Source organism: Chamaea fasciata, unplaced genomic scaffold, assembly GCF_029207755.1.
Source record: "Chamaea fasciata isolate MVZ Bird 193981 ecotype frontalis unplaced genomic scaffold, bChaFas1.0.hap1 SCAF_5, whole genome shotgun sequence".
Taxonomy (NCBI): Eukaryota; Metazoa; Chordata; class Aves; order Passeriformes; family Sylviidae; genus Chamaea; species Chamaea fasciata.
The window spans coordinates 64,466,864-64,484,981 of record NW_027094090.1 but is presented as its reverse complement, the minus strand read 5'-3'; the positions used below and the strand labels follow the sequence as shown (position 1 = coordinate 64,484,981).

The 18,118-nt window shown below is 38.6% G+C and overlaps 1 protein-coding gene across 2 annotated transcripts in view; it reads left to right on the top strand.

Annotated features, from left to right (window-relative positions):
• DMC1 (DNA meiotic recombinase 1) overlaps window positions 1-18,118 on the top strand; it is a 30,655-nt gene that overhangs the window by 11,572 nt on the left and 965 nt on the right. The window contains exons 2-13 of one of the 2 annotated variants that reach the window (XM_066184122.1): window positions 8,501-8,588; window positions 9,207-9,251; window positions 11,427-11,573; window positions 11,870-11,952; window positions 12,591-12,643; window positions 13,534-13,575; window positions 14,740-14,812; window positions 15,495-15,586; window positions 16,091-16,164; window positions 16,267-16,381; window positions 17,224-17,284; window positions 17,835-17,951. In XM_066184122.1, coding sequence (XP_066040219.1) covers window positions 8,501-8,588; window positions 9,207-9,251; window positions 11,427-11,573; window positions 11,870-11,952; window positions 12,591-12,643; window positions 13,534-13,575; window positions 14,740-14,812; window positions 15,495-15,586; window positions 16,091-16,164; window positions 16,267-16,381; window positions 17,224-17,284; window positions 17,835-17,951 — 990 coding nt within the window. The remainder of the gene's footprint in view (window positions 1-8,500; window positions 8,589-9,206; window positions 9,252-11,426; window positions 11,574-11,869; window positions 11,953-12,590; window positions 12,644-13,533; window positions 13,576-14,739; window positions 14,813-15,494; window positions 15,587-16,090; window positions 16,165-16,266; window positions 16,382-17,223; window positions 17,285-17,834; window positions 17,952-18,118) is intronic. The other variant, XM_066184123.1, reaches the window with a different exon arrangement.

The following is an 18,118-nucleotide window of genomic DNA, read 5'->3' as shown; positions in this document are numbered from 1 at the left end:
ATTGCCTGACTGTTAAAACAGAAAGTGCTACCTTAATAATCCAGTGGAAGAACAACACTGGAGGACAGACAAAATAAGAAGACTGCAGTAGAAAGTGTTGAACCCCAGTGGGAATTGTTACTGAGTAGGAGTTGTGCACCTGCACAGAGTTTCAGAAACACAGATATGTAATTTATAATCACCAATATTCAGCAAAAACATGAGGAGAGATTAACAGCTTTTTTTTTCAGATATGGGCAGAGAAGTGTTTAATAACAAACTCACTTCCAGTAAGGCTGGTAAAGAAACCATGGTAATGCAAGGAAAGGAAAACAATGGATTAAAAAAGGAATAATCACGGTAATAAATCTCTGAAGTTTAAAGGTTTGAGATTGAAGAAAATTATTAGCTGGACCATTACTGAAAATTAAGGCTCTATTGTAGCAAAATCAAGGAAACAGTATTTTAAAGCCAATTACAATTTTTGAGACCTTTAAATAATATTCTAATGTGAAAATAACTGTATGATGATGCACTCAATGCCTATCCAAGTTTTGAGGTTTGAAAAATAAACTGCTCATGATCGCTTGTGGTCAATAGCCTGGCAAACATATGGAATACAAATGGAGCAAGATTGGGATTTTTATCTGTGGTTTACATACAAACTCAATTGGAAGCAGCAGGCAAAGCCAAGAGTAGAAAACTGGCCAAAGGAAGAAGAGCATGTTCAGTTCTGTGGCATGGCTGGCTTGAAAGGAAAGCTGATACCAGCTGAAAGGCTAAGCTAGAAAACCTGAGCTTTTGCAAACTGATAAAGAATGTGGAAAGACTGTTAAATTTATTAGTTTTTCAAGCAGAGGCTCTTCAAAATTTTGGTGAGTTTTTTAAAATGAAGAAATGTCTCAAATAGCAGCACTGAATTTCTTCCAAATGTGAATTTAAAAATGTTTTTCCTGTAAAACATCATTTTTTGATGTGACCAGTGAAATCTGCCATGACCTAGAAATTTAAAATTTTCCATCAGTTGCACTTTAAATACATTCTTCTTTCTGAATCATGCTAATGAAAATGTTGTCCTGAGTACAAAACAGAGCAGTGTACTCAACATCATTATTCACCCTACTTGACTCAGCTCTCAGCTTCTTTGAGCTGGAATGCATTAAAGAGGAGAAAAAGACATTCAATGAATTATGCTTTTTTCAGCTGTAACACTGAAAACTCTGCTGTCCTGTGTTTGGTGCATAAAGCTGCTTTGCTTCATGTCTTTCTCAGACTGATTTTCAGTGCTAGTGTGTGAATAAGTTAAAGAAGCATTGACTCTTTAGGCCATAACAGTTAAGACAGTATTTGCAGTACTTACAACTTTGTTTGCATTAGGAGTCAGAATCTCTTTGTGAAGAATACACAGAGTCCTATGTTCTGCAGCATTAAAACTTTTTCTTGTTTTAAATCCCTTTCTCATGAGTTATTACAGTTAAATCGTGTTTTCTGACTCAGCTTCCTGCAACAAATCCTGTTTTCTTCTTTCTCATTTTTTATTATGCAGCAATGTGTTCAGATGCTGCCAGAAAAATTCTATCCCCTGTATTTGCATTCCATCCCAGAGAAGTCCCTCTGTCTACAGGAACAGTGACAGCCCACCAAATGGCAAAACTGATCCAACACTGTGCTGAGGCAGTCTTTCCCTGTCTCTTTCCCTCATCTCCCAGCTGCCTGATTCCATCATTCCTTTTTTTGCTGTCCAGATGAGCACCAGAGGGAATACAAATAGGAGAAAAGCAAATCATAATGCCTTGCTGGGTTAAAGCTAAGATCAGGCTCACTCTGAGAGTTGGAACACGGGGCATTAGTTAGGGCAGTGTAGGAGCTTGGCCATGTTCTGTACTCTGATCAGGCCCCTGGTGCCAGAGACTGGACATGAGATGTCCTTCATTCCCTTGGGGAATGACTTCTCATTTAATCTGTGAGCAGAGGATTGTTTAGTCAATTCTTCTGGTTCACTTAGTGAAATGAAGATATTTACCCATGGACTTTAACCAGGGCTGTGACTGAGCTTTGATTCAAATGCAAGCTTGTCAAAGGCATTGTCACCAAATCTGAAGACTGATAAGTTTCATATCAAATAAATTTTATTATTGCTTTCTTCATCCTACTTTTATCTGATCTTGGAGGTAATTCAAATAAATAAAGATATATGCAATTGCAATTAATACTCCCACCTAGTTACATATGTGAGCATTCTTATTTCATAATTAGTCTGTTAGTTCTGTTTATCATAAAGTTAATATTAAGCTGAAGTAGAACAAGGTGCACTTATTCCAGAACAAAAATCTATGTATGTGGAGTTAGTCAAGAACAGTTATTTTGGAATTTGCGACAGCTGTTTAGAAAGCTCTCACAGTTTAAAAAAAGACCTGCACTTCCCAAAGTATACATTTCATGATTCAGAGTAATATATTTTACTAATTTCATTTCATTTTTTTAATAGCAATTAAAATAGAGATTAATTTTTTTTGTGTAGAGACTGATAAACTGTAAAACGTTTCAGCACCAGTTGCTCAAGCAGAAAGAAATGTTAAAAATTAAAAAGCTGCTTTAAAAAGATATATTTTTAAAAATATCCATTAGCATAGGTTAGAAATGGGCTCAAAGGGCCAAGGTAGTGGTTAGGGTTAGGTTTAGGGTTGAGAGTGTCAAAGAGCCTACAGCTCCAGGAACACCGGGGGTGGAAAAGGCATGGCAAAGTGATCTTGGCAGGGCTGCAACACTGCTGCACCCACACCTGGCAGCACCAAACTACATCCGATTTTATGGTATGTAGTGCTTATTTTGAATGTTACTTTTTTCCTTGGTTTTGTTGTTGTTGTTGTTTTTTCTTTGTTACCCCTAAATCCAGCTCCAGGTCAGCATTTCTTTATCCGATCACTGGTGAGTTGTTCACAGCCATCAGGCCAGCCGTGCCAAGCCCGCACCTGGCCTGTTACCTTTATAACCCTGTACTCTTTAGCAAACTCATCCCCCCACTTCTTGAGGCTTTTGCTATTGCTCCAGACCTGCATTTCTCTGCACTGCATCGTTGTGCTAGTTGTAAGTCTCTTTTTCCACACAGAATAACTGTTACTTTTATTTATATAAAATCATCGTTGTATCACACACAGATAAACAGAAGTAAAACAAATTAGCCATTTTCCTGGTTAATTATGGAAACTGCTGTCACAGCTAACCAACGAAAAGATACAGAAGGGTCGAGAGAAGTTCAAACAAAGCAAACCTGACAAATCTCAGTCCTGAGGCCTCGTACGTTCAGTACAGAGCTTATGGCAAATTACTGAGAATGGCAATATGGTATTCCAGGGTTGCATGTTTCAGCCCCAAAGGTCATAAGCAGGTAAGAGCAAGCTGCACAGACTATCACATAATTCATCACATTTGGGCGTTTTTTTAGAACTGCTTATGCTGGCATTTTTTTTCTCTTTTGGGGTACAAAAAAAAACATGCAAGAATTAGAGCCTCAGTTACCTGAACTTTTAAAAGCAGAAGTTAGCTCAAATGTTGCATTTTTTTTACAGATAAAATTGCATGGCATAGTGAAGGGTAGACAACAAGGGTAATGGCAAGGATAGGCAAGCACTGAAATTGCCTAGCTCTTTCTCAAAAGATAAAAGAAAATTCACAGCCTCCCCAGCCAAATGAACATCTGACTCTGCTGTGAGATAGATAATCTCTTGATGTCATTTTCAGTCCTATTGTTCTCTATTACTAGTTTCCTTTTCTTATCTTAAAAAAAACTTCCTTGTGCATTCTCAAAATGGACAGTTTCTCTTATCTCCTTTGTCTTTTTGATAGATCACATGTGAAATACTGATCCGTGTCTCCATAAATTCTCTAACATGGTTTAGGTTTTGCAAAGTTTGAAAGTGGCCTTGTTTTTTCTAGTTTGCTTTTTAAAAATTTTATCATGTCATTCTAAATTATATATATAAATAATTTCTAATTTGACAATCACCTATAAAAATAGTGAATCTTGTGGTGCTTGGACTGCTATCACTTACTGTGTTTGTATAGTTGACATACAGATTATTTATTTCTTATTTAGAAAAATACTCATACCTGAATTCTCTAGTTGGTGTTTTGATATTACTGTTATCTTCTTTTCCAGTCACGTACAATCTGTTATGTTCCTGACTTGACCAGACATCTCTTTAATATCAATGGGCACAGCCCTCTAATTCATCACTCCCTCCATAGCTGCTATGCTGAACCATGATCTAGACAGGACATCTTGATAGAAGGAAGATCTCTAATCCTATAACATATCCTTAGTGACTAACTCAAAATAAATTAGAGGTAGCAAAATCTGTGTCTTTTTTAATGCAGGATCACTCCCAATACTGTAGTATTGAGTACTTTTGTCAAGGCTTAACCTAAGGATATCAAGACTGCGATGGAGACATAACTCAGTCTCCCAGTACCATCTCTATTGCTTCCAGTAATTCCATTTTAACAATAAAGCCCTCCTGTTACTTCAGTCTGAATTACGAAGCTTGGCTGATCTGATATGTTGCCAGTCCTACCCTAAGACCCATGATATGCACAAAGCTTTTGCAGTTCATCGTACTTCTGACTGGAGATGAAAAACAAAACAACTACAAAATCCCTCATAATTTCCCTATTGCAACCATGGATGAAGTTTGTGAGGATGAAAAAAAAATTAACTGGATACTTAATATTTTATGGTAATGGTTTGACTTGGTTTTTGTCCAAACTGGAAGAAGATCTCAAGTGAGAGGAAATGCGTATCACAGTGGTGTGTCTCATTCCAGTACATCCCTCAGGGATGGAGACGCATTGGTCAGCAGCAGAACCTGTAGGAGAAGACTGAGGGATGCCTCTACTCACTTGGGCCAATGTCTAACAGGATGGGCTCTGTGGAGTTATTGTACAATATGAGCTGGAAGCCAAATGAGCGACTAATGATCACACAACATTTTGAAGTTGCAGAATGTAATTTACTGCCCAAAGTAGCTCTTTGGAGTGGGAAATGGTCTTAAGATTCTGTGCATTCATTGACCTGAGAACCATTTTACAAACTAAAAGGATAATGAAGGGAAGGTTGTTTACAGAGTGAGGTATTATCTGCTGCAGAGCTGCTCAGCAGCACCAGAAGGGTCATCCTCTCTGCATGTGCATTCTGTTCTGGAATAAAAGCATACTTTGTGAAGGAATTCGCCTTTAGAAGGCTATCTGCCTAAGTGCTCTTCTAGAATAGCTCTTGCAGAATAATGCAGTTTTCAAAAGCTGTGCCAGACGCTTCCTCTATATGGACAAAGCCTTGGGCTCCCAGGATTGGACTCTTGGTACTTACAGAAATTGCTTGATGTTTCGAATGGGGACCTGCAAGCACTCCCGTGGTGTGCTGATGATGGCACAGGGCCATGTGTTTTGTTGCTCAGTGTCCTGTCTTGGCTAAGAAATGGCTTGGAAAAGGTGCCACTAACCTCCCACGGGCAGAGGGTGGGGAAGTTTTCACAAGCCCCTTGAAAAAGGCTTGGATGCTGCTTCAATCTCTTCTGCCATTCCAAGCCCACACAAGGGAGGCAGTCAGGAACTCCTCCTGCTCGCAGAGGATGCAATGTCTCTTTGACATGCAGTCTTGTACCAACTGTGCTACCAGAGGCGAGCTAAAACGGGCGATTGCTCTTCAAATACTGTCTCCAAGAAGACTGCAGATGTCTCGTAGAAGTGTTCATATCCTAAAAAGCACCTTTCCCATCCTTTTAAAATGGCAAATTAAGTCATGTGTATGACTCAGCCTCATTTTCTTGTCCTGTGACTCCAGGCAAGTCACTTCTCTTCCAGCTGACAAGTTTTGGCCATCCAATCCAAAACCCCCGTGTGTGCCTTGTTGAGGAAGATGCGTGAGTGGCATCCTGGAAAAACAAAAGGCAGAGCTGCGTTGGACTATATGCCTTCCAAACCAAGGCGGTTTTAACTAAGGCTGCCTCTTCCACCTGTAGAGTAAGGGCAATGCGATATTTCTGGGAGACGGCGAGTACAACAGTTGATAAACCATGGATGATGGAGTGTTTGAAGACGATGATTCAGGCGTCTTCCATCGCGGAGCGGGGGCGAGGGAAGGCGCAGGGCCCAGCCCCGCCGGGAGCCCGCGCCCGCCCTCATGGCACCCCCCGCGGCCCCGCCCCGCGCCGCCGGCGGGAAGGTGGCAGGGCCGCGCCCTCAGGAGGCGGAAGGCGGGCGGCTGTGGCGAGCTCGGTGCTTTCGCCCCGGGTACTGCACCCACCCTCTCCCCCGGAGCTGCCCGGGCATGAGCTGAGGATTTAATTACTATTCTAATTTTGATGGGTAATTACGGTGCTCCGCGGGGTGAGGGAGATTCAGCAGTTCCTCGCCCCTTGAGAACAGAAATGTACATCTCATGAGGAGGCAGCTGGCAAAGAAAAGCCAAATAAATCTGTGTGTTGATGACGATTAATCAGTTATTTTCCTCTGAGATGTGAGGTCCCGCCGTGGAGCCCCTTGGGACGGGTCGGATCGCCCCCTGTCCCCGAGCCAGGGAGCCGAGCTCTGCTGCCATTTTCTGCCAGCCCAAGCCCAGGGGGAATTTCAGGGAGTGGGTCCCTGTCACACCCGCAGGCTGGAAGGACACCGCGGTATCCACGTCTTGCTCACCTACCCTTGGTTACTTGAAGTGGCCCAAGACTGTTGGTGGTTTTTCATGTATTTGCTCTGTTGTCTCAGACTTTCACCCTTTTATCTGCTTCACTGCAGGCAGTGGTGACTGGAATCCTTCGGGTGTGCCAGCACACCAGCAGCAGGACAACGCTCCACTGAGCAGGAGGATTTTTTTCGTACCTAAAGCTTTTAATAGTGAGGTATAAGTCCTCCATTTTCTCTTCTAGTCTGCGGAAAGGCACAGGTCTGGGTCTGCCTCGTTCTTCTGCTGTGAGATGCCAATTGCCTAAGTATGCGGAGTAGGAGAATAATCCCATAACCCTGCTCAGTGGTGGTTGAAGTGCAGGATTATGTGCATTTTGTGAGGATTTTTTAATGAAGGAGATTGTAATATAATTCTAGTGCCTCTTGCATTGCTTGTTTTTATTCCTTTGGTATTTGAAGCTAGGGGATTTTTCAGATCTCCCAAAGTATTTTTTAATTAATGGTTCTGCTGTAATTATGTCAAGGTGTGATTTGTCACTCCATAATTGTTAGGGTTCTGAAATAGAAATTAAATACATCATGACACTCTCAGAAACAACTGATTTTATAAGGATATTTCCATTAAATACTAACAGAATAAGATAATTGTGAAAATCTGACATTCTGTTCCTTTCTTTCCCATCCTCTATTTACACAAAATTCTTGCAAGCAAGCAAAGTAGTATCCATTTAGAAGCTGAAATGAAGCCTTTTTGCAGATATTTAGCCTAAACTATCCCAATCTCTGTTAAGCATAGCCCGTCTTACAGTTTGTGGATTTTGTTGACAAATGAGCAAGTACATATAAGCACACATTTTGATCTACAAAACTTTTGATCATCCATAGACAGAACACCAAAGGTAAGCTCACAATTTAAACAGAAGCAACTTAGCCCGTTTACAAAACCAAAAAATGATAGAGTAGTTTGGTTATAAGATCATATTTTTAAGGAACTACTTTGTATTCACTATTCTTGCATTCATAAAATTTAAGGAGGTCACACTTTGCTATCACTAAGTGCGTTTTCCAGTTCTAGGCCTTTCTTATAGCAAATCACATAGACAAGGCAGTGAAGCTGTGTTGGAGTACAGACATGGCAAGTTAACCATGAAAAAACATGAAATGAGCTCTCTGTATATGGGTTTGCATAATAAAAGTTCCAGATTTTTACTACCCTTCTTATGTTCTCTCCATGCAAGCGTACTCCTTACAGCCATTACCTGCATATTTTCAGCATTTATTGGTAATTTTGAACCTCAGCAAGAACTTCAAAACAAATACAGCTTTAATAATCTGCTCAAGATACATCACTAAGGAGCTGTCACTTTCTCGACACTGTTTTGTGGAGTTTCTGTCACATAAAGATGGAGAGGCTGAGCTGTTGCATTGCCTTTCCATTACCCATTCTATCTGCAACTATGCTGACTTTTGTTGTAAAATCACAGACTGCCTTTAGCATTCTTACCATAATAAATTCCACTAGTGATAATTAATTTTAAATGTTCCCACCTTCAAAACTCGTCTCTGACCCAAGATTCTCACAAGGGAGTGAGATCTCTTTTCCTAATACCCATGAAGCCCTTTCTAGCCAAACTGGTTCATCTGACTGTAAAGCCATAGATTTTCTCCTTTTGGCCTAGTAGGTCACATAATGGAGAGCTGGAAGGAGAATTCAAATTTAAATCCATATATGATATCATACTGACCTGTTTTCTGTAGTTCAAGGACTTCTTAAAATTCCTTTTACAGACATTTACTCATTTATTGCCTCCCCATGACTGTCTTTGTTTGCATTTCCCACTAGTGATCAATACTTTATTGCGTGCTTTTTCATGATGAAGGCCTTGGAGGATCAAGTAGTCCAAGAAGAACCAGGATACCAGGATGATGAGGTAAATTTGTGATTGATTGAAAACTATGTGCAGCAAACATTTGAAAGTATCTTGATAATGTTACAAAACCCATAGAGGGACCGGAGATCCCCAAAAACCGTAAGGGAGATCAATACCTTTAAAATTTTGTTCTAGTCTACTACCAAGAAAATCTCATTCCCCTAATCCCTGTACAGCCTGGCTCTTCAAGTAATCTTCATTAACCTTTCAAAAGCTGTGCACAGTTTTTAATAGGATTATCATTATTTCATCATATTTTACACTTCTATATTAAATGCAAGCGGACCATCAATTAATTTTCTGCTTCCAAGGAATGATCATCAGCATGAAAAGAGTGAGAAACTATGGCAGAAAAGCTGCAGATTATGATGATGACACAAGTTTTATTAGCCCAGCAGAGGATTAATTGCCCGTGAAGATACACTTTATGGAGATGATGATAGGAAATGTGTAGGCCTTTTTGGCTTACTATGGCTTTGCTTATTTCAGTTGTCCAACAAGTTAGGCATTATTTGTGAAAAATCAATAAATGTTTACAAATCTGAAATAGTGACATAGTGAGATAGATGTAATTACAAGAAAAAGCAACATCTCTTTTGTTTCTGCTGTTTTGTTTAGGAATCCTTTTTTCAGGATATTGACCTGCTGCAGAAGCATGGAATTGTAAGTATTAGCAATCACTTGATCATACAGAATTGTCCCTCAAAAGCTACTGCAAGGTTGTTTCCAAACTGTATACACATTGATGCAAATAACTGAAATTCCTCCTTGCAATAAGTTCTCAGTCAGTGGAGACAAATTTTGCCTTTGGTGATGACAGATTTTTTTAGAAAATTTCATTCACATCAGATTCCTAAATAAAGTGTCAAGATACTTAAAGTATTTAGCACCTAGCACTCTTGAAAAACCAACTGCTTGCTAATTTATTTGAAAACTGTGTGATAGATTATTTCCTGTTCCTGCCAATCTTAGTAATTACTCCTGCATTTTTGGTGCCTGTGAAATTACACTGTGACAATTGTTACTATACTATTTTCAGCATGCCAGTGCAGGGGGTAGAGTAGGAGTGAGGAAAATATTAGTAGCTAGAGAATAAGTGGTTAGTTTTCTTCATCAAATGTGAATTCCGATCATTGTTCCCATCATCACATAAACATCACCCATTTATTTGAATTACAATTATTATATGTTTATCTAGGAGGCTGGCTCATGGATTGGAATCCTGTTATATTTAGAGTTATAGAATAAAAAGTTGAATTTGCCTGGAGTAATGTGAGATTTAACTGTAATAAAAGTGACTACAGACAGATAAAGGTGGGGAGGACATGCCACAATGACTCACCATTAGTCAGCACTAGTTACTGGGCTGACCATATCAGCAGTGCAGTTGTTGGCGATTTTTTTGATTGGCAGTTGATTGGCAGTTCTAAAGATAGTTCTGAAGAAGGATCACATGGTTGGGAGCTCAAAGTATGGGGCAACATAGGAAAAATAAACAAATTATTGTTTTAAAAATTTAACAAGTTGATCAAAGAGGGTGACCTGAACTGGAAGGGAGCTGTACTACTCGGTCAGTATGAAACAAGGCATGGCATTCACAGAATGATACAAATGTATGAAAGAGTTTGAAAACTAAGAATAATGACTTAGGCTGTTCTTCTGGGGGTTGTAAAGGTTTTCTGCTCCTTTCCATTATTTTTTCTTTCTTCCAGGTGGTTATTCCCACACTTCAGAGAAGTTTTTGTTCTCAGCTGTGCCAGTTTACAGCTTTGTGCAAACATATGATGACCCATATCTGTTAAATTAATTTACCTGAAGAAATAACTTTTGTGCATTTAGAATTTTTTTCCAAGGAGTAGAGAGAAAAACATTTACTGGATCTGCCAGTGTGCCCAGAAAGAGAATCAGATTAGAACAACTGAGACTGTGGTTCGGTGATCAAAAGTGTTTGGTAGGATTTAAGGTCCTGTTACCCCTCAGCCTCTCCTGAGTCTCACACACACATCACAGGATGAGAAATAAGCTTCCAAATAAACATGACTAGTTTCTCACACAGCCCCCCTCCCTTCTTATGCTCTGTGTACCCACACACTCTAGATAGATAGATGATATGTCTAGTTCATAGTTTTTTTCAAAGAACTCTCTTGGCCAGAAATGGTAAATTGATGTATTATCCCACACTTTTCACATTCTATGTTTTCTTGTGAATAATCTGTTCTTGCTTTTACATTTCCAGTGATGTCAGAATCATAAAATGAGGTGAGGGAAGGCAAAATATGTCAGTAGGGTGCTGTCTGAAGCTGTGCTTTTCCAAATTTATGAAAAACTAGTAGCTCACTCCAGCCTGAAGTGTCAGTCAGGACACACAGGATATGTTGTGGTCATGCAGAAACAGCACAGCAGTTAGACTCAGCTTGTGAATCAGCTCCCAACCAGATTATTTGGTTTGCAGATTATCTGTGCTAAGGGACCAAGGACAGAGTGAGTGTTATAGGGTGTCCTAGGTCCACACTGTCTGAAGTAATTCTGTACTGTTTTTTTACTATCAGCTTTCATCTAGAAAAACTGACACTGAAAGGGGGAAGTAAATATCCAGACACCTTTCTCTCAAAACCACCAGGAGCTGCTCTCTGCACCATGATCTCTCACACCAATGTTACTCAAAATTTTGTTTTGTTGGTGTCACAAACTACACAATGAAAGTTTACTGTAAATCTCTTTATTTTCTGGTGAAAACACATGCATATGAATGTAAACTTAAAATATTTTGCAAAGGTTTACTTCATCTTCTAGTTGTTAACTGTCCTGAGTACTCACAGAAGGGAAATTTCTTTGCAGAACGTGGCAGATATTAAAAAGCTGAAGGCAGTTGGGATTTGCACAATCAAAGGAATCCAGATGACCACAAGACGGGCACTGTGCAATGTGAAGGGGCTCTCAGAGGCCAAAGTGGACAAAATTAAAGAAGCTGCAAACAAGCTTGTTGTAAGCCAGTCACTTTTCTGAGAGTTTGAACTTCTGCTAGCCTCTCCAAAATGTGGTGCAACATTTCTCTTAGCAGATTTCCCTAATCAAACTAATTTTGAAAATTATTCTGCCTGTTACTCTAAGGCATAATACTTTATACTCCACAACAACCAGATGAATGCTGTGGTGCTTTTTATACCCAACCCACGGGAATGAGGCTAGGGGGAAAAGAAGATATTTATGTGGGATACTGCACTTTTAACTTCAGGTTAAAGCTAAAATAAACCTCTCGTGTTCTCTTTGGTCTTCCCTAGGAACCAGGCTTCCTCACTGCCTTTGAGTACAGTGAAAAACGGAAGATGGTATTTCATATTTCCACTGGCAGCCAAGAATTTGAGTAAGCTTATCTCTTATATCCTTCCTTCCTTCATCCAAATGTTCCCAATAATCATCTTAATTGTCTTTAACGAGACACAGAAATAAAAGGGAATAAATACTCAGCTGGGGCACAGAGATCCCTTTGCATTTGGAGTTAGTGCTGGCTTAAAGAAGCCGACATCAATAAGCACCAAAACCAATTCCTTTTCTGGAGGAAACTGTACTTTGTACAGTCACTGTAAATAAATAGTTGCCATCCAGAAATCTTGAAAGTATAATTTTTTCACCTATAAAAATAATCTGCAGGTTTCAGGTCAAAATTACAAGTCTTCAAATCGTCCCTTGAGATATTTTTATAGAATGTTATTTTCAAATATTGTTTTCAATGTTATTTCCTCTCCTTTCTTTCCAGTAATAATTTCTATAGGCCTTTCCCTTGCACACAAAAAGGGAGGTAAAGACAGAGTTTATTCTTTATGAATCAATGATCATTTAGTGCCCTTAATGAACTTAATGTGCACTTAAGTGCACTTAATGCATCAAGTGAGGGGCTTTAGGGCAGAAATTACTCTCCTTAAAGTAGTAAAAATTTCTTTTTTACTTTCCTCTTGTGATTTTTGGGGTTTAACAATATCATAATCCTCTCCCTTTCTGCAGTAAACTTCTGGGTGGCGGGATTGAAAGCATGGCAATCACTGAGGCCTTTGGAGGTGAGAGAACCACATTAAATGAGCATTACCAAAAAAGAATTGTAACTTAATTTAGATTTTAATTCAACTTGGATTACTTCTATCAAACTTACCACATTCTAGTTAAAAAGATGAGTATCTGCATGAGTGCAAGAAGAAATAATCCACTTTTCTTAATGTTTTCCCATTTTTCCTCTTCATTTGCTTGCAGACTAAGTTTGAGCTGAGTAATCATTCCTGGGCATGCTGATTCAGTACAACATAGCATTACTAAGACTATTACTAACATGCCAAAGTTCTCCCTGATGCAGTGTGTTTCTTTCCAGTAAAAAAATTGCCACAAAAGGTGTTTTAGTTATGCACACTTAAGGTACATTGCATTTTATGTAAGATTTTGAAATTATAATTAAGCTACTATTACAGTACACCTAATTAGCTGCTGCTTGACACTTCAGCAATAAGAATTCATAAAACACAGGACTCTTCCCCTTAGAAACGATAAACTGGAGACTAATGTGATTTGGTAAAATGAGATTAATAAACTCTTAAGCTTCTCCTTGATCATTTTACTGGAAATGAAACTAGGGCTAGGTTAATGGAATCAACCATTTCTTCCCCTCTCCCCATTATCACTTTTCCATAGTGCCATGTGGTTTTAACTTCAATATACAAGAGAATAAATGACTTCAGCAGTCAAACACAATCAAATTAAAGCATTTCAGATTTTGAATTTCATGTAACACATTTCTCCTGCATAGATTATGATTTAGAAACTGAGGTTAAATGATTTTAAAAGGTAGATATTGATGTGAATTTTGTAAGTAAGAGTTTTTAGCTGCAGTAAGTCCCGAATCTGTCAAACTTGGAAAAAGAAACCCTGATTCCTGTTTTCTCTTTTCTTTATTTAACAGAGTTCCGGACTGGCAAAACCCAGCTATCTCACACTCTTTGTGGTAGGTATATTACCTTAAAAGGGAATGATGTTTCTTCTCAGTGAATCCATTGTTTACAACTAAACCCATAGAGACAAGTCAGAATCTTTTATTTCTACAAATACAGTGAAACAGACTCTTACCTCCATAAACTGTGTTTGAGTAGAGAACTCTTACTTAATACTGTTCACATCCATGAAAGTTTTGCCAGAAGGAGAGTGAAAACAATAGACTGTCTTAGATAAACCAGTGAAACACACTGTCTGGAAATGACGAGCACAAATATGGGTCACATGTAGATGGGGCACTGCTCAGAAAAGGACAGAGGCAAAATTTTTTTCTCAGCAACTCTTTGACAGTCCTGGTTTCAAGAGGTTTTGCTGAATATGACATTCTGAAAGGGCACTGAAAGGGTACTACTGGCAGTCAGTGACTGGATAAACAGACTTTGGCAGTCACCATATTTGGCCAGTGCCAAAAACAGCGTGACTCTGATTTCCCAGAGATATCTCTCAATGTGTTAAAAGTAGTAAACAATAACTTATATAACTATTAATGCTGCTGGAATTACCAGACACTCGGTAGGCAAATTCTCTTAAATGAACCCCCTATATTGTAAAGTAAAATATGGCATGTTCTGGAAAAATAGGGCCTCTTCTGGTTAATACAGTGTAATGGTCAGCAGAGTCATGCCCTTTTGCATGAATGATTACAACTGGATTGAGTATTTTAGGTTATTAACTCCAAAGAGACTAAACCCACAATCAGCAACTCTTTGCATCAGGAAAAATTAATATCCAAAGAACTTTTGATAGTATGAGTTACAGCTGGAAAAAGTGCCTACTAAGCCAATAGAATTAATTTGGGCAGAGGATTAAGAGGAGGCTTTGTGTGTAAGAACTTACTAATAATATCCCTAAAATATACAGATTTAGTGATGGTACTGAGTAAAACAGTTTTGACACCGTTAACTAAATCTCATATGATCTGCAATCGAGAAAAGCAGCTTGAGCTTATTCTCAAGATGGCAGTAAGACATGATACTCCTGATTTTCACATTGATTAAAACTGACAGTTCTTTCTGATTTGGATAAACAGTTGTATTTTATTTAAAAAACAATAATAGATGGAGTAAGAAAATACTTTTCCTGGTTTTTCATTTTAATCTTCTATGATTCCCTGTAGTGACAGCTCAGCTCCCAGGACCAAATGGCTACACAGGTGGAAAGATAATCTTCATTGATACTGAAAACACTTTGTATCTTTTTGACAGTTAAAAGCTACAGGTGTGATGAACTGGAAAGTTAGTTTATTTTGTTTTAAGGAAGTAGAAGGCTCCTGATAGCTCCATACATGTAAAACATTATGACTGGCACAGAAATCCTGGAGAACACAGTGTGTAGTGGCCTACAAGGAAGTGAGTTTTTCTTCTGTCATTTGATGTAATCCAACCTGGAAAAATTAGGAATTGCATTTTATTTTATCTGGTGTTTTTTTCGTTTGGTTGGTTGGTTTGGTTTTTGTTTTGTCTGTTTGTTTTTGGGGTTTTTGGTTTTTTGAGATCTAGCAGGCCTCCTACAGGTTATAGCAGCTTTTCTATTCAAGATAAATTTATCTAAGTACTAAGCACTATTTTTAACGCTTCACATTGGCAGTAGACTGTGTATAAACAGGTTTTGCTCACAGCTAAATTCCTAGAGCACAGATATCCATATGTCAGCCCCCCTGCCTCAAATCCTAAACACAAAACAATTATCATCGTGAGCCCTAAACTATCTTTAGGGTACGTGGGACAGCCTGAAGACAAAAAGTCAGTCTTCTCTAGGACTAAAATAAATATTCCTTTTTTTCCCCTCCATAGTCCTATTTTGGAATGGAGTTTTATTATTTCCAGTGCATGGTTTGCACAAGGAGAAATCCTTAACTCTGACTAATGCCAGCCGACCAGACCGCCTGCGTGACATTGCTGATCGCTTCAATGTTGACCACGAGGCAGTACTTGACAATGTGCTGTATGCACGTGCATATACCAGTAAGACCATTATTGCAACTGGCATGATAGCTAGGTTGTTTTCTCTTGGGTACCCATTTTAATAGTTCTCAGTTTATTAACACTTCTCAGTTTATTAACAGCTCAACACACTGTGTCACAAGACATCGCTTTAAAACTTCAAGATATTTTGAAATAGGACTTCTTCTTTAAGGGTGCAATATAAACATAAATAATATGATTAAAACATATTCTGTGTATCATTTAATTCAACATTAAATTAAAATGTATGTATTGCTTTTCAGTTCTTAACAAGACGAAAAGTTGTCTTCATGCAGAGTGAAGATTTTCACATAGTTTTGTGAGATGGGTGAGAGGAAACTGGAGCCTGCAAAATAGATTGTTACTGGGCACTGGATTTAAAACTGCTGGCACTGAAAATACAATCAGTGCAGACATTTAAAGTTGAATTTTAAAGTTCTGGCTTTTGTTCCTTCAGAGTTCTTTCTGGTCCTAATTTCTCTTGACAACTCTGCTTCCCACTAGGTGAACATCAGATGGAATTGCTTGACTATGTAGCAGCCAAATTCCATGAGGAAGCTGGTATTTTCAAGTTATTGGTAAAAGACTTTTTTTTTTTTTTCTGTATGCTTACTGTTTTCAGAATAAGTGTTCCTGTTTTCTTGCACTATATTTACTTATCTAGCATGATTACTATGCAGATCATTGACTCCATAATGGCACTTTTCCGTGTGGATTTCAGTGGTCGTGGAGAGTTGGCTGAACGACAACAGAAACTAGCTCAGATGTTGTCAAGGCTCCAAAAAATATCAGAAGGTACGACAAACATTGCAAGATTTGGAAAACATGGGCTGGAGTCACTACCAGTAGTTGTTGGTAGCACAACCACCTAGTAGTTCAAGTGTATTATCAGTCAGGCACTGGCCCAGGCACCTTTCCTCACTTTACACCTCTGTCAGTTACCAAAAAGATCAAACTGATAATATACTATTTCAAGATGACAGATTGAGAAAACTTCTGGACTTTCCAACATTTAGAGTTTTTCTAGAAATACTGTTAAGCCCTAAATGAGATAATAGGTTGTAGGTCTGGACAAATACTCAGTAAGAGTAGCTGTCTTCCTCAAATTTCAACAGTCTACAAAAGAAAGACAGAGAAAAGAGGATGAAGGCATAGAGAAATAAAAATGCCATGCCTCTTGCGACTTTTTCAAGTGACTTTGCAATGCTTTGAGGAATGATGACACGATGACTAGAGTTCCTTCTCTTTGGAATGTCTCAGAAATGTTGGTGGAGGAATGAATAAATGCTTTTATCGTGAAGCAAAAAAAAAAAAAAAAAAAAGGCAAACAGAGAAAGGGAAGGAGACGGAACTGAGGCCAGGGAGCCAACTGAGAGTAGATGGGAACTGAGAAAGACTTGTTCAGTGGAATTCTGAAAAGTGCTTGTTTTTGGCATATTACAGCTGAAGCCACACAGGAGCAAATCTAGGCTGTGTCCTGATTAAATGCAGCCATCAGTCATAAAGAATATTTTCTTCTCATTCATTTGAAATTTGAAGTGCTTCAGCAGAAACCTTGCTTTTACCACAGATGAGAGAATATTTTGGAATTCTAATTGGATGAAGTCTACTTTCTTTGCAATGTTTTTCTCTTGCAGAATATAATGTGGCCGTGTTTGTGACCAACCAGATGACTGCTGACCCAGGAGCAACTATGACGTAAGATACTTTTTCTCATTCTTTAAAAAAAATTTCCTGTATTTTGTATTACGTATTAAACAGAAATGAGAACTGAGACTGTAAGGAGGAAGAGGCACTGAAATGAAAGATCAGATTGGTCATTGCTGCCTGTGGTATTAGGAATCATAAGTAAATGACACCTGGAAGCTTCTCTTAGTTTTTGGAATGAGCTTTTTTTTACATTTATCTGCTGCCTGGTATGGTGGTGTGATTTTACTGTGACTTAAACAAAGAAAATGAGTTATAAAAAGTATTGAAAAGGCACCACATTTTACTCCGGAGCAGCTTATATGTGATATTTAAGGTGTGTATTTCTTGAGCCTCTTGAATTTAATGGCAGGAAAATAACTGCCAGCATTGAACATTTGAACATATTATCTTGAGGTAAGTGTGCTAAAGGTGGGTTTCTAATGTATTTCCCTATTGATTACTTATTACTGAGTTGAATAGCACTCAGTCTGACAGCTAATCACAGTATTAACCTCTGGAATTTTCACAGTGAATCACCACAATTTTCTTGCTAATTCAGCTTTCAGGCAGACCCAAAAAAGCCCATCGGGGGCCATATCCTTGCTCATGCTTCGACTACCAGGATCAGTTTGAGAAAAGGGAGAGGGGAGCTGCGTATTGCAAAGATCTATGACAGGTAAACCACCTTTCCCTCACAGGAGGGAAGGTGACAAAATGCAAGATGTTGAAACTTTCTGGATGGTACATTGGGAGAAAATCTGAAAGGAGAAACTAATTAACAGATTAAACAACTAATTAAAGTTGTTTTGCACATTGCATACATTAAATAACATAATGTTTCAT